This window comes from Aspergillus wentii, assembly GCF_001890725.1.
Source record: "Aspergillus wentii DTO 134E9 unplaced genomic scaffold ASPWEscaffold_2, whole genome shotgun sequence".
NCBI lineage: Eukaryota > Fungi > Ascomycota > Eurotiomycetes > Eurotiales > Aspergillaceae > Aspergillus > Aspergillus wentii.
Window position 1 is genome coordinate 4,435,761 of NW_024467833.1, and position 21,721 is coordinate 4,457,481.

The 21,721-nt window shown below is 48.3% G+C and overlaps 9 protein-coding genes across 9 annotated transcripts; 3 read left to right on the forward strand and 6 right to left on the reverse strand.

The window, feature by feature from the left end:
• Positions 1–79: 79 nt before the first annotated feature.
• Positions 80–1,574, forward strand: ASPWEDRAFT_25537 (FAD-binding oxidoreductase; the record flags this gene model as incomplete). The annotated part of the gene is made up of 4 exons (XM_040832740.1): positions 80–530; positions 564–1,111; positions 1,169–1,435; positions 1,482–1,574. The coding sequence occupies 4 exons, from the start codon at positions 80–82 to the stop codon at positions 1,572–1,574; spliced, it is 1,359 nt and encodes a 452-aa protein (XP_040693412.1).
• A 1,664-nt stretch (positions 1,575–3,238) lies between these two features.
• On the forward strand, positions 3,239–5,109 carry ASPWEDRAFT_37576 (uncharacterized protein). Its single transcript, XM_040834718.1, has 2 exons — positions 3,239–3,999; positions 4,047–5,109. The coding sequence occupies exons 1-2, from the start codon at positions 3,477–3,479 to the stop codon at positions 4,796–4,798; spliced, it is 1,275 nt and encodes a 424-aa protein (XP_040693413.1). The 5' UTR covers positions 3,239–3,476; the 3' UTR covers positions 4,799–5,109.
• Positions 5,110–5,885: 776 nt separating this feature from the next.
• On the reverse strand, positions 5,886–6,263 carry ASPWEDRAFT_169564 (thioredoxin family protein; the record flags this gene model as incomplete). Its single annotated transcript, XM_040830477.1, has 3 exons — positions 5,886–6,083; positions 6,147–6,189; positions 6,241–6,263. The coding sequence occupies 3 exons, from the start codon at positions 6,261–6,263 to the stop codon at positions 5,886–5,888; spliced, it is 264 nt and encodes an 87-aa protein (XP_040693414.1).
• A 335-nt stretch (positions 6,264–6,598) lies between these two features.
• On the reverse strand, positions 6,599–7,086 carry ASPWEDRAFT_169565 (uncharacterized protein; the record flags this gene model as incomplete). The annotated part of the gene is made up of 2 exons (XM_040830478.1): positions 6,599–6,745; positions 6,805–7,086. 2 exons carry the CDS (start codon positions 7,084–7,086, stop codon positions 6,599–6,601), a joined length of 429 nt encoding a protein of 142 aa, XP_040693415.1.
• Positions 7,087–7,650: 564 nt separating this feature from the next.
• ASPWEDRAFT_25541 (uncharacterized protein) lies at positions 7,651–8,302 on the reverse strand (the record flags this gene model as incomplete). Its single annotated transcript, XM_040832741.1, has 4 exons — positions 7,651–7,787; positions 7,848–7,944; positions 8,022–8,126; positions 8,174–8,302. 4 exons carry the CDS (start codon positions 8,300–8,302, stop codon positions 7,651–7,653), a joined length of 468 nt encoding a protein of 155 aa, XP_040693416.1.
• A 2,466-nt stretch (positions 8,303–10,768) lies between these two features.
• Positions 10,769–14,176, forward strand: ASPWEDRAFT_97047 (uncharacterized protein; the record flags this gene model as incomplete). Its single annotated transcript, XM_040839619.1, has 3 exons — positions 10,769–12,926; positions 13,044–13,319; positions 13,491–14,176. Coding segments are annotated over 3 exons (3,120 nt in total), but the record flags the coding sequence as incomplete, so codon positions are not given.
• A 944-nt stretch (positions 14,177–15,120) lies between these two features.
• On the reverse strand, positions 15,121–16,380 carry ASPWEDRAFT_106293 (NAD-dependent epimerase/dehydratase family protein; the record flags this gene model as incomplete). The annotated part of the gene is made up of 3 exons (XM_040827794.1): positions 15,121–16,031; positions 16,094–16,255; positions 16,338–16,380. The coding sequence occupies 3 exons, from the start codon at positions 16,378–16,380 to the stop codon at positions 15,121–15,123; spliced, it is 1,116 nt and encodes a 371-aa protein (XP_040693418.1).
• A 1,727-nt stretch (positions 16,381–18,107) lies between these two features.
• On the reverse strand, positions 18,108–19,547 carry ASPWEDRAFT_169569 (uncharacterized protein; the record flags this gene model as incomplete). Its single annotated transcript, XM_040830479.1, has 3 exons — positions 18,108–18,944; positions 19,006–19,084; positions 19,144–19,547. 3 exons carry the CDS (start codon positions 19,545–19,547, stop codon positions 18,108–18,110), a joined length of 1,320 nt encoding a protein of 439 aa, XP_040693419.1.
• Positions 19,548–20,236: 689 nt separating this feature from the next.
• ASPWEDRAFT_105945 (uncharacterized protein) lies at positions 20,237–21,653 on the reverse strand (the record flags this gene model as incomplete). The annotated part of the gene is made up of 4 exons (XM_040827770.1): positions 20,237–21,125; positions 21,183–21,310; positions 21,382–21,482; positions 21,551–21,653. 4 exons carry the CDS (start codon positions 21,651–21,653, stop codon positions 20,237–20,239), a joined length of 1,221 nt encoding a protein of 406 aa, XP_040693420.1.
• Between the last annotated feature and the right edge of the window lie 68 nt (positions 21,654–21,721).

Here is a 21,721-nt window from a genome sequence, read left to right on the forward strand (position 1 = left end):
GATATCATGTGGGGTGACAGATTCACTATTTCTACAGATTCACCTGTTGCGCGTCTTTGTTTCCTCGCCCCACAACACCATGTCTACAGCCAACTCATCTCTCCCAGAAGTCATCTCTAACGGGTCCATCAAATATGAAGAACTCCGAACCCGATTCTTCAACAGCCGTATACCAGACACCAAACCAGCGGAAATCTACTGTCCCAAAACAACCCCCGAAGTGGCCGCAATCATCCAGCAAGCAAAGAAAAGAAGATTGAAAGTGGGTGTCAGATCAGGAGGTCTTCTCTTCCCTTGCACCTCTTTAATCCCAGACGGAGTTTTGGCCGACACTCTCCACCTCAATGCTGGAATCGAGTATGACTCCCAGACACAACTTGTCTCGTTTCCCCCAGCAGCTCGCTCGAAGGATCTCGCGGACGCGTTGATCCCTCTCGGCCGGTTCTTCCCATTTGGACACTCACCCACAGTCGCGGCTGGTGGGTTCTGTCTTGCCGGTGGCCAGGGGTGGTTCATGCGTGGCTGGGGCTGTACGTCTGACAGCTGAATTGTTGAAATGGAAGTCGTGACGCCAAATGGAGAAGTGATTCGAGCGAGCAAGACAGAGAACCCGGATGTTTTCTGGGCTGCCCGAGGAAGCGGACAGTGTTTCTTTGGAGTTGTGACGAGGTTTTGGGGGAAGACGATTCCTGCGCGCAGGTTGTTTGAGAGGGTGCGTGTGTTTGACTGTACGGATTCTTTTGCAGAAGTTGTCCACTGGGTTTTTGATGTTAATGACCGCACACAGAAGGAGGGTGTTGAGATTGCGGCGGCTACGTTTCGGCCAGATAAAGAGGTGGAAAGGCTTGGTGATGAAGTTGGCGATACGAGGATATTTATGGGGGTGAGTTCATTGGCTTTTACGGATAGTATCGATGAGGCTAGGCGGATTCTGAATGCGAGCGAAGATGTTCCAGAGGGATTACAGAAAAGCCTCGTGGTTACAATTCCCCTCGAGGAGAAAAGCTGGGACCAGCTATTCGAAGCCCAAGACAGGTTCACTCCAGCAGGGAACGGGGAGAGATGGCAATGCGACAGCATCCTGAACAATCCTGATATTCCTCGTAGTCAGGTGAGTGAGCTAAAGGATCTGTTCTTGTTGCATAAAGGCAACGGCTAACAAAACTAGTTAATCGAAGCCATTCAACCCGCCCTCTGCGATCTCCCCTCTCGTCGCTCTGTCGGATGCATCTATATCGGAGACTACACTCCTGATGAAAAGGATCAAGCCATCAGTCTTCCGCATCAGTATTGCATCTCCACCATGACGTGCTGGAAAGATCCTACATGGGATGAACGGATGCGTCGATGGATGTACGAGGTGTATAGCAGGGCAGCACCGGTGTCGTGTGGACAGTATATCGCTGACTTGGATGCGAAGCAGCGGATGACTCCGGTAGGGCGCTCTTTTTCAGTTAAAGAGATGAACTGACAGATGATAGGTCATGAGTGAAAATGCCCTCGACAGATTTTTGAAGATTCGTCAGAAGTGGGATTCGGAGGATATGTTTACGACTAGAATCTGGGCACCATGACAGCGTTCCACCTGTAACTTTGGAGGCGTTTCTCCGCCCACCGTCCACACTGTTTGATGAAGATCAACATGTCAGAGCCGGAAATATAGTTAGCCCGACTAACCGAATCCCAGATATATTAGCCACGAGTAGGTAAAACAAATCAGACACAAAAGCCCGCTGTATTTCATAGTCTTAGCCCTCAAATACATGGATGTACCACCTGTCTATATATTGGCTACCAACATTGATAATTTCGGTGACACTCGGTAACTACCCAAAACCTAGCAGAAACAAACAAACAAATGTCTGGCTAGGGCCACAATAAACATAACATGTTACACTGCCATCAAAAACAAAGATCAAATACAATCCTACCACCGACTTCCAGGCCCTCATCTCGTCCTTCAAGTAGCTGGAAATTTGCTAGCTAAAGATTGGTTGTTTTCTCAACCTATAAAGCTCTGGGTTTGGTCCCCCTTTTGGTATGTTGCGTTCCTCTGGCCTGGACAAGCGAACGGGTATGCCTGTAGAGTCATAAACCACATTCAGATGGGCTGCATGTGTCCACTGGCCGGTTGCAGCATTGCCCATATAAACAGTGATATGTGGATCAGCCGCTTTCGATGGCAAACCTTGGCGTCTGTCACTTGCACTGTGTGTTGTTCTATGGTCGATTTGCCTGTACCAAGCGTGATTATTGGTTAGGAACAAGAAATAAACTGATTAAAAGAATCGTTACGAACCTGACAGCGACCATTGTTGACCCGGTAATCTGACAGGCCTCGCGGCACACCCTATCAATTGCGTCGGCTCGACCCCGGTGTTTGTCGCTCGGGATGGAACAGCTCCAGCCGATCTATCAAGAAACAAGTTTTTAGAAGGCGATTCCACTGGAGAAAATGAAGACAGAGTGACAGGCTTTTAGCCCAGATTTTTGTGATACTCACTGTTGGGTCTTGAACAGTTCCAGTGCCACTTCTGTGGGTCAATTTCGGCATGATGAATTGTAGAATATTTATATATATATCTATAAAAGGGATGCAATAATGGAAAGTATATGAACAATAATGTCAATTGGAATCTGTGGATGATCCAAACATGCTTGGAAAAGACTGCCTATTTGTACTTCTTGAGTGAGCGATATTCACTATAAATTCCTATTATATCGATGCAAAATGGAGCATGGTACGAAGGATTTTGAAACAACCATAGTTTCTTATAGCGATTACTTTGACGGATTGATTGGATACAACGTTTGCACAAGAACCAGGGCCGTTCTTGACGCCGAACAATGCCACTGTTCGAATCGTCCTTATTCCAAAACTGGAAAGTGATGTGCTCTATCGCCGCGTGATAGATTGTCAAGTATATGGGGGAAAAGCTCGGTCACGTAATAGTCAACAATGGGCGCCATGCCATTGACCTGTCACAAGTTATAAGTTGCCTGTGCTTTCAAGATGCTGAGCTGCCGGCGAGACGCCAGGATTCGCTAAGAAATTCTATCGATGTGATATAACTACACAGTACTTAAGTCTATTTTCAACATCCAATCATATCTGCATACAGCTAAGTGGCGACATCCTGGCGGCTATAGTACCCAATCAGGTTGACGGGCCACATTGCCGCCGCTACCTTAGTTCCAGCTGTGACCAAAATAAATCTACCTGCATCCGCTCGCGACCACTTGATCTTCACCACATGCGGATATTGGCTTGTATCCCCTCTCGCTCTCGCCCTCTGTCACTTGCTGTTTGTCGTCAAATTTTCTATTATAATAGACTTAGTATTTGCACAGCCCACCAGCAATCTTTTTGCAACGTGGCCAGAATCATAACAATTACTTCTTCATCAAAACTACCGTCTTTAGCCAAACCGACGAGACCAAGCCTAATCATCAAAGGGCACCGCGAATTGTCAGCTATGTCTGAGAAAAACACTGAAGATTTCCCTGCTGAAAGTCCTGGATTCGATTTACAGCTCCATGACGATCCAGAGGACTTAGAGAAAGTCTGGGACTACGAACCTGGTGGTCACCACCCAGTCCACCTGGGCGATCGACTTGGCGAAGGGAAATACAAAGTGATTCACAAACTCGGCAATGGAGGATTTGGAAACGTCTGGCTATGTCAGATCCTGGATCCAACGCCCAAATATGTGGCACTGAAAATTCTCATGGCTGATTTATCAGGTGATGACTGTAAGGAGCTGAAAGTCAACAAATTAGCTGAGAAGATTGACAATGACTCGATTTGTCTGCCACTCGATCAATTTAAAGTCAAAGGCCCAAATGGAGACCATTGGTGCTTTGTATATCCTCTGGCTGGGCCGATGATTTCTTCTGCGATCCGGACGTTTGAGGGGGACGAGAGGATATTGCGGAGGCTTGCGCTTCGAACTGTTAAGACCTTGGCTGCATTGCATGATATTGGCGTTTGCCATGGAGGTTAGTCCCGCCTATACACTAGACTTTCAATATCTAACAAATTTTAGATTTCACACCGCATAATGTACTCCTCCGTATGACGGGTCTTGATGGCCTGTCAGAGGAAGAAGTTATCAAAATATTGCACAAACCAGTAACAGCCGACGTCACCACCTACTCCGGGAAGCCATTGCCAGAGAGTGCAGCAAGATACCTTGTCTATCCCATCAGTTTTATATCTGTTGACCGTCAGTACTTCACTGATCAGATATACATCATTGACTTCGGCGAATCATTCAATGAATCAGACCCACCGGATAAACTGGGAACTCCAAAAAGCTACTGCTCGCCTGAACTCCTTCTTGGTGAAAAGCCTAGCATTGCAAGTGATTTATGGGCACTTGGCTGCACATTATACGGCATTCGAACTGGAGAAAAACTGTTCAACATGTTTGACGACGAGGCCGATGAATACATCTACTACATGGTTTTGATGTTAGGGGTTTTACCCGAGCCATGGTGGTCAACAACCTGGAAAGACCGGCGGAAGTGGTTTAAAGACGAGCCGGATTCCGAAGGACGTGCAGTTCAAGTCCCTGATTTGAACGATAAAATGGCTATCGAAGACCGACTTGGGGGTGGGGATGTCTTGAGGGAACTACCCGATGGAAGGCTTGTTCAAGCATGGGATCCCGGACTTCCAGAAGAGGAAAAGAAAATCTTTATTGATCTGCTGAGGAAGTTATTTCGGTTTAAACCAGAGGAGCGGTTGTCCACAAAGGAGGTCCAAGAGCATGAATGGTTCAAACTTGGAATATGAATTGCAATCAGAGAGCAAGGTAGCGACCTAAAGACAGTACATTAACAAGTCTCCGTCATCCTCAGAATAATCTTCATCATCAGAGATTTTGGTGGCACCTCGAAGACCAGCAATCCTCCCAAGGTTCCACGGCAACATCATCAAGCCCCATGGAGGGGGACGATGTGTATATTATTATGAATTATCGTAGCAAATAGATGACTAGAGTAAAGAATTCGCCCTGATAGTCCATAACCACCATTTTGCCCAGTCTCTGAGTAAAAAACTCAAGCGGAGGCCGTATGTCAAAATGAAGAGCATCTGCAATTGCATCTAGTGAAATCTCAAGTCGAGAAACCGCTTAATTCATCACAGTGTTCGTCTGTGATGCCGATGGCTTTATGGATATGCTGGCTTGTGACAATAGCCCATGGATTTGCGAGGTGAAATCATGTTTGCCGGAAGATCGGTACGATAGGCCTGACTGTTTATTTACGGATATAAACCATCTCACTATACAGCAACATTGATTTATCAACTCTCGACCATGTCATGTGTTAAATGAGGGGAATCAGTCAAGTGGGGAGAAATCCTCAATCCCCTGCCTTCTCAACCAACGTAGTAAGTATCTGTTACTCTCCAGCAGTAAAACTGACCAACAGGACCAAAACGACTATACGCCTTACGTGGTCGATCATCAGATATGATTACACCTCATCACCATCTACAACACAAAAAATAAATACCAAAAGCCACGCCCACTTCGTCCACTTCGTCCACTGCACCCCCATCGCCCACAAACTCCCCAACGCAACAGGCTTCTTCGGCCCGGCGCAAACCACTTCTGCACCCCAGGCCATCTCCAAGATCCCACATTCAAATGGGACGGAGGATGGGAGATGGGTTCTTTTGGGGTCGGATTGTTGTCGTTCCAGTTGGTGTCTATCTATCTTAAATATCTTATTTTATTATCGAGGTGGTCCTGACAGTTGGAATATAGGGCGCTTCTAGATGGAAACGCAGGATTTGGGCACGTTTGAGCACTGTACGATCAAAGCAAAACAATGCATATCAGTTTAATTGCAAGGATATACACCGTCAGTCCAGCTTAGAGAGCAGCCGCCCGCTTAACCAGCTGTTCCAATTCATACGGACTGCGCCCAACATCCTCACCCGCCTTGACACCATTGTGGAAGATAATAAAAGTCGGCAACGCTTTGATGCCGACTTCCTTGCTGATTTGGTCTTGTTCATCGACGTTGACTTTGTAGAATCCCACATGGCTGTTTTCTGGCTTGTGGGCGAGCTTTTGGAAATCAGGAAAGACCATTCTGCAAGGACCACACCAGCGGGCTCAGAAATCAATCACCACGGGCTTGCCGCTGTTGATGATTTGTTTGAATTCGGCGTGGCTGGAAGATCGACATTAGCAGTGACGAGGGGCATGGATCTGGTATACGTACGAGTTGATAACGGTAACGGTCATCTTGACGGGAGGTTTTTCTTTGATTGAGATGAAATAAAAGAAAGAGAAACAGAATATGAGGAGATCCAGCTCTCGTTAAATGCTGTTGTTCAGCTGCGAATATCCCGCCGCTCTACATGATGCATCGCGGATGATCAAAGGGTCAGATCAGACATTGTTGTCTTTACTGGATGATGAACTAAGGAATGTGGTGGGGGAGAAATGTCTACGGGATGAAGTATTGTAGTAGGTAAACTTGAGATGTCCAAAAATGGTAAATGACTCAATCGCTATAATACATGCCGTCTATAAAATCATTAAAGTAACTCCGTATATATCCCTTTTAAAAGCCACATTTAGCTTGTTGGCGATCCTCCCAGGATCTGTTCAACCCGAGCAACGGCGCGGTCCAAGCCGGCATCCAGGCGAGCAGCCACCGAGACATCCTGGGGCAAAACATCCATGAGCCTGTGGGTAGGCACCATCTCATGCAGGTAGATAGTCTCGGGAGATCAGTTGCTCGACTTGCTGGTAGTCAAGTATGACCGAAGGCCTCTGGAACTGGCGTGAGCCGAGACTGTCTTGCGGAGCACCTTGTCCGCTTCGTGAACCAGAATGCTGGTGTTGCCTGCTGAACCAGGTACTCGGCAGCCAGAGCAGAGGCAATGGCCTTCATGTAAGCAGCCTCCTGACCCTCGCGAACACTGCTGGAAAGGGCAGAGCACCAAGTCGATGGCACAGCGACAACAGAAGCATTATTCTCGGACAAGGCAAGAACACGAGCCTGGGTCCTCTCATCACGACCGATGATAAGGTGCAAGAATCCAATTCCGTCCATTCTCATGGCAGTCAGGGTGAGAGCCAACCTCGATCACCATGTCATAGGATGCGCTTTCCAGGGCTGACAGCAATCCTGTTATCAATCGTCAATCTGGGCGATTTAAAACAAAATTACACCCAAACACATCCATAACAATATAAGATAATATACAGATTGATACCTTTAAGTATTTACACCTTACCGAATGTGTATTAGCGCGTTCACATTGTTGGCCTGAAGGACCCACCAGAGCTGAGAAAACAAAGTGGATTGTTTCTCAATCCAGTCTCGATTAATACGTGTATCCTTGAGCACGGTTCATTACCTCCATACCTAGGATCGATCGACAATACTAATGCAAGCTGGTCACCTCTCAAGGCGGTATTCAAATGTTATGCATGACGGTCCTGCCGCTTAGCTCAAGTACATCTGAATTGCTTTGTTTAGTGGAACCTTTTCCGCCAATCGAGGAATGACTCCATCATCGCGCGGAACATGAAGCAAGGTTGGTTGATGAGACGCAGGCAACGAGGCCGAGAGATCTCACTGCAATGCATCCAGAGTCAGATTCACATGGCTTTTCTATAGTTAGATTAGGGCTGTGAATTGTCCTGGTCCATTATCAGATAGGACTAACAAGATAACTCCTTTAATGGTATAGGGTAGTTTGAGGAGGCTATACTCTATGATTTTGCCAGGTATGTGCTCATCACTAACTTGGATAACTGCTGAGGGATATGCCAGTATTTATAGAGAAAGATAGTCAGGGATAAAGAAAGACTCACAGCCGCCTTTAGCTTTTCCATCCCAGAAATGACTGTCTCCTTCGCGGTGGACAATGTCGCCGGTGCAGTAGAACCCGTCCTCGTCAAAGTCAGGGTACTGCTGGGTCAAGGTAGCTTTTAATCTCAGTTAGCATCTTTCGTCCATAAGAGGGGGTTTGGAATGGATCAACTTACCCAAGCATGAGGGTTCTCGTCTTCACTCACAACATGCCATGGTCTCCCTCGGACAGCTTGACCATCGCACCGGGTAATGACTTGCCAATGTTCGCCTTCATCATACTAGGTTAGAAAGATCAGACAAGATGCCATTGTAGTAGATCACTCACATCCATATAGCTTGAGTCTTCGTCCAAGGCCAGAAACACCACTCCTGACTCGGTGGTTCCATATGCATTCAACAAGTGCCGTTTCCCGTGCAAATCGCGCCAGAATCTCTTCAACACCGGCGATGGCATTCCTCCCTCGCATTAGGGGGTTCGCAGATACTACACGCCACAGATGTATTCTTATACTTAGTAACTGGGAAATCTCATTTTGGATGAGGTAACTAAGAGGAACAGGTAGGTGACATTTTAATTCTGTGTTTAAAGCCAATGATTCAAGTCAATGGTCAAGATATAGAAGGAATGGCAAACAAGTTCCCAAAATTACCAGCATTAAGAGATACGGCGGGCAGTCTTGGCCTGGTTTTTCCCGGAGAAACAGTAATAAAACCTGTATTGGCGATAGACACATCTTGTACTAGTGATATTCAGCTGTACGGGCTCTCAGGTAGGTTACTACTACTAAGGTACTGGAAACTTGACGAAAGCAGAATTGTCAAGGAAACGTTTTCCAAAGCAGTATGATTGGCTACCTAAATCTAAGTATCCACAGCAGAAGGAGACCCGTCGAACCAAAGTTTAACTTTGTCGTGGTATGGTTACACGGTATCCTCTCGGTAGGTATTGTACTAGTATTACCAGACGGGAATTACATACTGTTTTATTGTGTTTCCAGCCGTACACATTGTAAACAAACCTAACCAAGCAGATCCAGCTTCTCCATCACTTCGACTCATGTTCTTCCAGCTGGAGTGATGATCCAGTTCTCTCCCGCTTCTGATTCTCGGTCGACGCCACGGTGGGACGTGGGTTGCGGTGTGTGTTTGTCCGTCTCCAAGTCCAGCCAGCCAGGCCAGGTAGATCAGTAATCCAAACATTTCTATTCCCATCCAGCTCTCCTGACTCGGCTGGAAGTCTGGAAAATCGTGTCACACTGCATTTCAATCACACAGTCGGGAATCCCCTCGCGAGTGCCGCTACGTCATCGTCGGCGAGACCGACTTCGACCATCTCGCATTGAGTCCCGCACGGCCTTGAGCGATGAAGAGAGTATGATAATTCGTCGTGGATAGCTTTGCGTCCAGGATAGCAGCTATTATTATCAGAGAAGGGTATCCCCCAGGGTACTTTAGCGCGCGATCAGTCCTCGGTGTCTCAGTCTCATACTCGCTAACAATAGATTGAGGATGTCATGGTATTGACGCCTGAGACTCAGCTAACCAAAAAGCAGAGTGAACAGGTTCCTCGCATGCCAAAGGCACGACAACAACAATGTGGGGGAGGAGGGGTACTGGCTGGCTGACTTCTTTCTCTGCACTGCGCCGGAGGGAAAGATTGGCGCAGTGGAAAGTGGCGTTTCCGACACCAGCGAGACAGTACATGCCGCGATGGGTACGTCTCACTTTAGGGTTCTATGCAGGGAGGAACAAATTACACTGGGAACCGCTGCTAGAAGAGACCACGATCTCCCGCTGGCATGGTAGCATCTCTGCAATGGCCAGAACATGGTATGGATTGCGGGCATTCGAAACTGCACGTCCGAGACTTCAAGGCCGGTGACAACGAGAGCAAGGAAGGATTGGGGGTTTCATTGAGATGCACTCAACAATTTATCCTAGGGATTTTTCCAGTAGGACCACACGTTTTGCCTTGGGCAACAGTCTTCCTCGCGTGCCCTGCGTTGGACTGGCTTTAAAGGCCCAGCCAGCCCTTCCTTCAAACGAGAACCGGACCCTAACCCCACGAACCATGAGACGATCATAAGATGTTTCCACGAAGAGGATACTTGGAATACTGGTTCGACGGCTCCATCTCTGCTTGTCAAGCGATGCCGATGGTGCGCAACCGCTGGATCGAAGACTGGGAAATATCTTGGAGACACAACGTATAATGCGGGTGCAAGCATAGTGTGGGATGCTCTACAGACTACCGGGTGTCATCTAACGCGAGTAACCTAATATAATTGGGTGACAACTACCGAGTTCGCCGGGCAGCACTGGATGGTGGGATCATTTTGTGTTTGGAACGATTCGCACGCATACGACATGAAAGCCCGTCGCTTCAAACGTATCTCATATCGTGGGACCATGATCTGGATAAATGGAGTACTATAAATGTCATCGAGTATACCCAAGAGAGTATACAGTGCAGCAGTTCGATGGATGTTGTCTATCGGGCCATTGGGGCTGTGCATCTGGAATGGTGACATGGACTCATGAGTATACATCTCGCACAGCTGGATGAATTAAGCATAACACCTTTGTGGTTATATATATCTGATTCCTCAAAGTGATTCATTATTATTATCATTATAATGATAACACTGGCCTGTAATATTCGACGATATTTTGTGATAATCTGAGACATCCAGCAATTGACGGTGCTGCCTTCTGTGACTCAGGCAATCGTCGGATTTTTCCCCTCCGCAGGCTGTGTAGCCTAGACGGCCAAACCATATTAAACCCCTTTTCGACCACTTCTTCGTCTATTTTTTCTTTCTCTGTTCTCTTTTCATCTTTATATCCCATAAATAATATCATTACACTCATCATGTCAGTTATTTGTGGTTGTCGCTATCTTTTCCAATACCGGTGGGAATATCTCCCCCAAGTCGCCCTCAAAGCCCATGCGACAATCTTGTCTTCGACTGCGCGCACCACCCTCACCCAGACTTTTCTCAACCCATCTAGCAGATTATTAGAGGAGGTCTCTTATGCATTCCCCCTCTATGATGGAGTAAGTGTGGTAGGCTTCAAATGCCAGGTGGGTAGTCGAGTCCTGCACAGCCAGGTCAAGACAAAAGAACAGGCCAACGTCGAGTATCAAGACGCCGTGTCTGAGAAGAAATTAGCCAGCATTCTGGATCAGTCAAATAGTGCTTCTGACTGCTTCTCCATCAGACTGGGCAATATTCCAGCTGGAGAGAAAGTCACAGTGGACATCACCTTTGTTGGGGATCTCAAGCAGGACGCCCAGACAGATGGGACTCGTTACACGATACCTAATACCATCGCTCCTCGTTATAGCAATGTCCTTGATGGCATGGATGACTGGGTAGCATCCCGTGGCTCACCTGCACAGTCACAAGGCATTTCTATCACAGCTGATGTGTTGATGGAGAAATCATCCGTCATCCGAGAGCTGCAGTCTCCAAGTCACCCGGTAAAAGTCTCTCTGGGCCGCATCTCTTCGGTGCAAGAGGAAGACTCTGCCTTCGAGCCATCACAAGCATCTGCCAGTTTGAAGATAGCCAAAGGAGATGTCTTGCTGGAACGCGACTTTGTCCTCGTCGTTAGGGCAGATGGACTTGACTCGCCTCGAGCCCTGCTCGAGTCGCATCCCACCATTCCCGGCCAGCGAGCGCTGATGGCGACTCTTGTCCCCAAGTTTAGTCTGCCGCCGATTCAGCCAGAGCTTATCTTTGTTCTTGATCGGAGTGGCAGTATGAAAGACAAGATACAGAGCCTGCAAGCCGCACTCAGGGTCTTTTTGAAATCTCTGCCTGTCGGCGTTTGCTTCAATATTTGCTCATTTGGCAACTACCATTCCTTCTTGTGGGAGAGGAGCAAAGCCTACGATGCATCGAGTCTGAAGGAGGCTCTCGTATTTGTCGACAATGTCTTTGCTAACATGGGTGGCACGGAAATGCAAGGCGCTGTTGAGGCGGCTGTCGAAAGCCGTATGGGCGACAGGGAGCTCGAGGTGCTGATACTCACAGATGGACAGATACGGAAACAAGAAGCATTGTTCAGCTTTGTCCGGGAGAAGTCTGCCGATAACAGTGCGCGATTCTTTTCTCTTGGAATTGGCAATTCGGCATCACACTCCCTCATCGAGGGCATCGCTAGAGCAGGAAATGGATTCTCCCAGTCTGTGATAGCCCATGAGGAGCTTGATAGAAAGGTTGTACGGATGCTCAAGGGAGCCTTGACTCCTCATATCTACGACTACAAGCTGAAGGTTGAGTATGAAGACTCAGACTACGATTTTGAAGTCCTCACGTCCGACACTGAAACACTGTCAATTGAATCCTTGGCCGATGAGAAAGAAAAGGAAGTCCCGGAAATTCCAAAAGAAAACCCCCAAAAAGATACACAAACCCCCATTTCCCTCTTCGTTGACGATTTCAAGGAACCCGACATTGGTCTTGGAGCTATTCAGCCTGAGGAAATCCCCGACGTTCGCCCACCGAAAGCCATCCAAGCACCGCACAAGATCCCGCCTTTGTATCCGTTCATCAGGACCACCGTCTACATTCTCCTGGACCCCCAGTCTTCCGATCGAGTCCCAAAGTCAGTCGCATTCCATGCCACCTCCAAGCAGGGCCCGCTGCTCTTGAATGTCCCCATTTCAGACATCGGCCAGGGCGAAACCATCCATCAGCTCGCCTCCCGCAAGGCCGTCATCGAACTCGAAGAGGAACACGGCTGGCTCGTCGACGCCAAACACAACGGAGTCCCCCTCAAGCACCTACACGCCAACACAAAGCGGCAGATTGCCCGTCGTGAATGCGAACGTCTCGGCATCAAGTTCCAAGTCACCGGGAAACACTGCTCGTTCGTGGCATTGGAAGACGACCCTGAAAACCCATCAGAGACTAACGAAAAGACCGAGTTGCCCGTTTCAATTGAGCAGACCCAGGTGCCGAAATCGGCATCCATCAAAAATGAGGCAAGGAAATCACCTTCCAGTGCAGGCCGAGGGTCTCTTCCACCAGGCGTGGTTTCCGAACAACGGTTTGCAATGTCGCCCCCGGGTAGACGAGCTGCTTTTGCTCCTAGTGAATCGCCATTCGGGCGGCCTGGAGCATCCTTTGCGGATTTAAAGTCTACCGAGTTTGGAAACGCCAGTTTCAGGTCCCGTGGATCTGGAGGTCCTGGCCCATTCAGCTCTGCCGGTGGTGAACAATTCGGGAGTGCAAACCCAACCTCCAATCCGTTTGGAAAGCAAAGCGCTGGTGGTGCAGGGTTCGGACAATCTGTTTTCGACTCATCTTCAGGTAGTTCCGTATTCGATCAACTGGCTGCCCCTGCCTCCAGACAATCTGCTACCCTTCCTGCCCCTGCCTCCAGCACAAGCTCTGGTCCATCATTTGGTCAACCTGCTGGTGGAGCATTATTCGGAAAATCTGCTTTCGGCTCATCCTCAGGTGGTTCCTTATTCGGTCAACCCAGCTATGCACCACCCCCTACTAGCTCATGCTATATGTACAACCCAACTCCCAGCACAAAGACAACCTCTGGAGGTCTCTTTGGAGGCGCAAAGTCAAACACAGCTTCCGGAGGAGGCTTTGGAAACGCAACCTCATCCCCCAATTCAGGAAACCCCTTCGAAAAGCCTCAAGTCTCACTATTCGGTAGCGCAAACCTCAACACCAACACAAACACCACCCCTGGAGGTGGTCTCTTTGGGAGCGCAAACCCAACCCCAGCCCCACCCCCAGCTCCCAGTTCAAACACTTCAAGCAGTCAATTTGAACTGGCAAACTCCACCAGCACAGGCTCATCATTATTCGGTGGCACAAACCCCAGCACCAACACCAACACCACCAATCCAGACACAAACACAAACCCAAATCCATTCTCTGGAGGCCTCTTTGCAGGTCTACGCTCACTCCCCACCCCCACTTCAGGCAGTCTATTCGGGCAACCTGCTCACTCCCCAGCCCCAGTCCCAGAAACACCCACCAGCAAAGTCCGCGCCCTCATCAACCTCCAAACCTTTGAGGGATCCTGGGAATGGACTGATCCCCTCTTCACCATCCTCGAACTGAACCCCGCCGAGACAAAGACAAACCTAGCCAAGCTCTTCCAAGACAACGGCAAGAGTGTCGACGATTCTGCATTCCCCCAAGTTGAGGAGGCTACAGTCTTCGCTACACTGCTTGCAATGGGGTATCTGGGAACCAAGAATGGGGATTTGAAGAATATCTGGGAGCTGGTTTATGAAAAGGCCGAGGGGTGGGTTAGGCAGGCGTTGGAGAAGATGGGAGATGAGGGGGTGGTTTTTGAAAGCTGCAAGAAGGATATTATGGCGATTGTTGTTTGATTTAGGATATCTTGCATGGTGCTGTTTATGTCTGCTATCTAGTATCCTTTTTTGTATGTTTTGTTGAAATACATATGTAGTGTAGATCAAATTATGCAGTTGAGAATGAATTGAGTCTTAACTCGATAATGTCCAGCAATTAAGCATAATATCCAATGTAGACCTTATCTTCTATATGCTCAAGGTATGTAGTTCACAGAACGCCAGCAGGAAATGTAAAAAGTCATTTGTCACGGCCAACGCTTCATGCCGCGAGTGCTGTCATACCTCGCCGCTTATGCGAGAAAAAAAAGAAATGAAATGAAAAATATAAAAAAAGAAAATATGATGATAAGAAAGAGTTATATACTCAAACTCGAAGGTTATATTTGCAATACAAAAAGAAATAAAAGAAAAAAAAAAAAAAAAAGCCATGCAAAGGGATATTCATGCTCATTCTGCAGATGGTTATATTCAAGTCTAAAAGGTGCATGCAGAATCGTGATCAGGAAAATGACATCCAAAAAGAAGGGGAAAGTAAGTAATAAGAAAAAATAAGAAAACAAGGATATAAAGAAGTGAAGAGGACCACAACATGGGCAGGCACAGAGTGTATCAATGCTAAGTGGCGCGGACAGAAGGAACAATTATGGATTACAGAGCGGTTGACCAGGCGTGGAGATTGGTTGACAAACAGGTGTGGTGGAATTGATTGATTGTATGTCTGCCCTGGTCACCTGGACATATAACTGAAGAGGTCGAATCGATCGGATCGTGCTGTGTGGTTGATATATGACGGTTCATGAATGGGTCGTGGTCGGTTGCTACCATGCTCTTTTTTGCTCTTTTTTGTTTTTTCTTTAATATATATGATGGGTCCAGCCAAAAGATGCAATTTTCAGAATAGGCGATGCAAGTACGTTTTATGGCCACCAGCCCATGCGTTTGTAACTTTCCACCATGGCCCGGACACTGTCTGCGTTGAATCCCTCGCGAGAGGGTTTCCAGCCGGTGGTGGTCTCGAAAAGGGTACCGTCGAGGGACATGTCCTGGTCCTTGAGAACGTCTCTCTCGAGGAACGGACCGATGGGTCCCGGCCGCTGGATTTGTTTCTTCTCAACCAGCTCTGCCCAAGTCTGCAAGCTCACCTCGTTCATGTCATCCACAACGTCGTCCATGTTCATCTTGGCAAACTGTGACACCAGGGATCCCAGGAACTCGCATTTCAGTCCAAAGACAGCGTCCAGTGCCTCGGCCACGTGTTCTTGGCGGGTATCGCCGTGGTCAACGACGTTGAACGCAATGGGGATGGAAGCATCGTTGCCCTTGCTAGCCCTCCACTCGGCCGCCTTCCACAAAGCACTGGCGGCATCCTTGACGTAAAGAGTGTTGATCTTCAGATCCTTGGTGTACAGCAGCTCCAGATCTTTCTCCAAGTCCAAGTGCACGCGGGCAAGACAGACAGCCATGGCAAAGTAGCCAGGGTCATATTCACCGTAAACGTGAGGTAGGCGCAGAAGAGTGTAGTTGAGACCGGGAATCTTTTGCAGCTCCTCACCAGCCTTCAACTTCCACTTGGCCAAGCGGTGCCAAGGCTGGAGTTTATCGTCTTCTTTCCGGGGGGTCGATCCACTCTTGTAGACGTGGGCCGTCGAGCATTCAACAAAGGAACTGATACCTCGTCGGGCAGTCTCCCGACCGAGGGCAACGGTAAGATTATAACTGCGGACTTCGTAGACGTCGTCTGGTTGCGAATGCCGGGTTTCACCACCACAGTTGATCACATAGTCGAACTGTTCTCCATTGGCTCGGTCGAATATCCGGGAAAAGTGTTCTGTAGGACCCTAGAGTAAGCATATCGCACACAAAAAAGATGAGCAGGAGTGAAAGACTCACGTTCCCGACTGGCATCAGCCTGAACAAACTTTTCTTTCGAGCAAGCCTCCTCGAATTCGGGGGCCAACCAGGCCAGTTGAGGCAAAACCTTGTCGACCAGTCGGACTTCGGACGCGAGATTATTTTCGTGAATGTACAAAGCGAGATGACGACCGATAAATCCTGCAATCCAACAAAGCAATTAGAAATTTTTTCTTTGTTCTCTGAATACGAGAAAAAAAATATTTTCAGATGGGGTACTCACCCAAACCTCCGACGATCAAAACAGCGGGCTTGTCACCAGCCATGATGAAATGCGATAATGCGAAAAATATATTAAGATGTAGATAGATTCGACCAGATAAATTCGCAAGAGGCGACTAGAAACAGCGTGGTGGTCGACTTTGCACCCCGCACCCAATCCAGTTCAATGAAGAAATGCGGGGAGCAGAGAAAAGGGGGAGGGGGGGATAGGAGAGACGGAATGCGATGGAGATGATAAAGATGAAGAGGATGAACGATGCTGATGCTATAATGCGAGGGATTCTTCTCTTTTGAATTTATAAGATAGGCAAGAAAGGAAGAAGAAGACAGGGGATGAAGATGAAGAGAAGAAAGAGAGAGAGGGAGAGGAAGAAAGAGAGAGATTGGGGAGATTCTTTCGTTCGGACTAAAAGACGCTTTGATGGACGGTGCGTATCAGGCTGCGAAACTAACCGGTTGAAACAGCAGCACTCGGATGTTGTGATTATCTTCTCTTCTGCTTCACTTCTTGAATATATAACTCGTAAATAATTAAGAGAGAGAGATATGATGTGTTGGCTGCCCGCTCTCTGGCTCGACCCAAGCCACTGGGTTTTCTCGACGCTTCCGCCGCTTTTCTTCGATGCTTCTTTTCGGATGACGAACATGGCTGAAATTCTGATTCTGAATGGCTTCATCTCCTCCCTCTACAGCTAGTCTTTCCACCGATCATCACCGAATTACCCATCTTCTCTCCCTCTTCCACCAGCCACATCATCATCGCCTATCTATCTCCATCGCCCATTATTACCATTGCCGACGGTCCAACGGAGGAAATCCCATCGACCCTCTCGCAGAGTTAGCGCCGCTCTAGAAAATTTCGCCCAGTCCACCACAGAAAACCCATTTCTGATCAGCAATTCCCATCATCACCATCGTGATTTATTATTTCCTCATCGTTCGAACCCACACTGCGCTTTTTCCCCTGCCAAGCGCCGCGTTGTGGACCACCAGGAACCCAAGATCGTTTCCTCCAACAATGAAACTCGAGCAATGAGAAGGAGCATCGTGAAGATCGTCCCATAGCACTGCTCCATATCGGGTGGTACTATTGAAGTCTCTGGAAATGGTGATATGGAGACTTAATTAATATTATTCTTTTCATTTTCACTAATCTCGCCTTCTTTTTTTGCCTCTAGTTGCAAGATCGACACTCGCCATGCCCGTCCTCATCAACGCTCCGGTTCGTCCCGCATCGTCTTTACTCTATACAGCAGTAGTCGTGGTTGACCTGTGTCCCGGTAACCGGGATACGAAAGACAGAATAAGAAAATATAGCAAACACCCAGGGCAATTATTGATCGATCACAAACTGCACAACATCGATCTCAAATGGTGCTGTGCTGGCTGGCTAATCGCTTCCTGACGTCAAATCAGCTTCAAGCCTGAAGCCTCGGCTTGCCTTGACTTCCTATCGCCCGTGGATGATTTACATTCTGTCCCATGGATGATCGGCCCATGGTTCATGCGCAAGGGAAAATAGGTTATTATCAGACAAGGCGAATGGATTGTTGGATGCAAGGCTATCCTAGTCGTCAAGCTTATCACTGTACACTATTCGAGATAGTACCTTTGTTCAAATTTCCTCTTCTTTTTTTTCTTTTCTTCTTTTCTTTTTCATCCTTTTTTAACCTCCTCCCTCCCTGTCTAAATGACAAATCCCAGCAATGTCTCCCCTCTGACCTGTGCACTCGGTACTGCTTCACTGTACTGTAAGGGTACTAATGGTCAGTCACACTACATGCAGCATCACACTGATCCGGAAAGCCGCATGGACGTTCTCCGCGCCCGCGTCCTTCTTCCAGGCCTTTTGGAGCTCCCTCATCACAAAGTTCCAGTCCTTATCCATCCCCGTGCGCACGCGGATGTAAAACCCGGACCACTCAAATTTAATCGATGCGGCCTTCACGGGACTGGCCCAAATCCCGGCATTCAGCTGCGCACTAGGATCCCATTCCCGGAGCCCACATTCCTCCACCATACGGTCCAGGAAGGCTGAAGCCGTGTCAAAGCGCTGGAATGGGACCCAGACCGGGGCCATATCCCGCTGTGTGGTGGCGGTTACCAAGAACTTGGTCTTATCGTGACAGTGATGTAGATCGACGGGGATCTTTTCGACGGTCTCGATCTCCTGGATGTCGTCGGTGCTAGAGTCGGACGAATCTGAGAGCTGGCCATTGAGGTTAGGGATGACGGGCTTGTCCAGGATGACCACGTCATCGTTCTCCTCAGTCCGTCTCTTCTTGGCAGGGACCGATCTACCCCGTGTATCGTCAAGTGCGATAGAGCTGAAAGGACGGATGGTCCGATCACCAGGGCCTACAGACTTTCCTCGATCGAGAGAACGAGTTGACGATACCTCCTTTTTGGGGTTGAATCGCTCAAACAGGGTTCCCAGGTCTTCGGATGGCTCCCGGTCTCTCTTTCTGCCTCTTCCATTATCAGAAAGACCCGGAGTGTTGAAAGTAGACGGGTAACGAGGCTGGGCTTTCTTTGGCAGATCAGAAGCGGGCGTCGGTGTTGGAAGGCCACGGAATTTCGAAGGAGATGAAGGAGTATCATTATTCTTCTATAGTCCTACTGTTAGCACATCAAGCTGAAAGAGGACTTGGCTTGACTCGATCACTAACCGTAGCCAACGACTGTCTGTGGTCCTTGACCTTGGCCTTGGCCTTCTTTTCCAACAGGATCACAAGCGTACGAGTCAACCTATTCGACATCACATCAGTAAGACCAGAAAACTTCTCCCAGAACCACCAAAAACTCACTCTTCCTTTCTCTCCGGATACATATAAAGAGCCTCAGGATCAAGCAAAGAATCCGCCATCAAATACTTCCTCCGATTCGCATCCGTGCCCCAATACTTCTTCCCATGCACCCTCAAAAAGCCAAGAGCACACGCTTTCCGCTCAGATTCATGCTCTGCGAGATCCTTCCACGTATACCCCTGCAGCTCAACATGATCCCAAACCGTAGACAAAAATTCATTGTGGTAGTTGTGTTTCAGATCCAAAAAGGTCGTAAAGTTGCGGAAGGTTTTTTTCGTGTTCAGCGTGCCCTCGTCGAGGAATGCCTTTAGTGGGTTTGTTATTGTTCCTTGGAGTGGGGGATTGCTGGGTGGTGCCGCGGTGGCTTCTCGTGCCTGGAAGCGCTGCGAGTTTCTGTTGCTCATTTTTTTGTTGGTGTTTTCTTTTTTCTGGCGTTTTGGACTGGACGCTACAGTGTAGAAGAAGAGGTTTGTGAGTTCAGTGGTACAGATGAGGATGGGTAGGTGTAGAGAGATAGAGGAAGAAGAGGGAAAAAGTCGAGAGGCAAAGTCAAGGGACACTGCTGAGTGTTGTGGGAGGGGAAAGATTGAAGAGTGAATGCTGAGGGGTCTTTAGTTGGGCTGGGGCCACGCCTTTACCTGTGTTGAAAGATTCAACTCCCCTTCACTCCACTTTACAAAGCTTCTGACCTGGAATATGACCTTGCAGTGAATAGAATGGGTGAAGGAACAGATAAAGAAAGATCCTTTGGCCTATTTCCATCGCCCTCGGTAATTGTACAATTGGGTAGGAAGTAGCATTGAACTGATATATCAGGTTTCAGAATCAACCTTTTGAGGAAAGACTGAAGTGTAGTAAATATGAGAGATAGAAGAATAGCCACATAACTGCTTAAGGGAATATATTATCATATCATCATCATTGGCATGTGGGCAATAGAGAGCCTACAGAACAGTAACAGAAACACACTCTTCAATCCAGCAACAAGAACAAAACACAAGCCCCGGCAACTAGAAAGAATATACAAGACCTATTGTTACCTGGTGTGCCCAAAGCAATCAAGGCAAAGGTAGAGTACGGAGCTGTTGAACCATCACTCCGCACCAAGGTGGCGCAATGAATTTTTAAGTTCCTTGATTGCTGTGTTGACATCATCAAATGTCAATGCAGAAACGGCCCAACGGGCGTGCTTCTGGGCCAGAGCAATCGTGTTGTCGTCAAGCGGTTGCGAATTCGACGGTCCGCCATATGCCGGGGCTGGGGCTGGGGGAGCCACAGGTACACGGGCAGGTTGAGGCGTCGGCTGTACAACAGGAGCAGGTTTTGGAGGTTGTGCGAAAGGTACGCTGGCACTAGGCTGATTATAAAAGGAGCTCGGGTCATTTGAGGCAGCTGGTGGGCTGGGAGGCTGCGCTGATGGCGGAGGAAAAGATTGGAAGGATTCATAAGGATTCGAGGAACGAGGCACGCCCAGATTGGCGGGCGTATCAGGAAGATCTGGGATTTGTGTAGAGAGAGATCCAATTGTTTCTGGCGCCGACGGGAGATTCAGCGCCGGGCCCTGCTCGGTGTCGATATCCATATTTTGACCAGGTGAAGGCGCCGTATTGCGCACAGAAGCGGCAGGAGGTTGCGGGGGAATAGAAGATGCTCTTGAAGGATGCAGCGATTCATCAAAAGCCGACTGTTGCGCCAACCGTCGTTGAAGGCTGTCATTTTCATCGGGAACATCCTCCACCGACGGCTGCCGCAAAGCAGCTTCATCAATAATCTGCGCATCCGGATCGAATTCTCCCTTCTCTTCCTCTTGTATGACCGGATTCGAATCGTTGGGGTCTTCTCCAGCCTTGATCGCCTTGGCAATTCTCAACGCATGGTACTTTGCGAACTTGATTTTCGCCGCGACTTCAGGGTCCGGTGGGCCCCAGATATTACAAAGCTCGAGAAACGTAGCTGCTGCTTGGAATGTATCTGCCGTTTGCCTATGCGATTATCAATTGACTGATCTAGAGTGAGCTTCAAGGACGGTAAGAGCAAACCTGGTAACCTTGTTGGCCTTCATGGTTGCCTCCGCGCGATTGAAGACTTCCTGACCAAACTGCTCCACGTAGGCACTCGCAGCAACATTATCCATCACAGTATCATTATCGTTATTTTCGCTTTTGAACTTAAGGTGGTATAAATGTCAGCGACCTAGAAAACTGAACCACAGGTCGGTCGGGTTGTCGCCTAACGTACTTGTTCCAGCTTGTCCACGAGGGTCGTCGTATAGAGTTTGATTTCATCATCGGTAGAATGAAGACCTCGTTCGATAATCTGATTCACAATCCAGAAGTTGCCTGTCACGGTCATAAACCACACATTAGATTCGTCCCACTCAATCACAACTGGCTCGCACGATACTCACACCAATATGCAATGACAGGCTTTGCCCGTTCGATCTGGGCTGCCCGAACGGCAAAACGCCCGATGTCAGCAGACTTTAAACCAGCAGGAATATTGCTTGCCATGAAGTCGGTTTAATGGGAGGCTCTTTTTGGATGAGGGGCTGCAATTGTTTAGGTGGAGGAGGGATGTT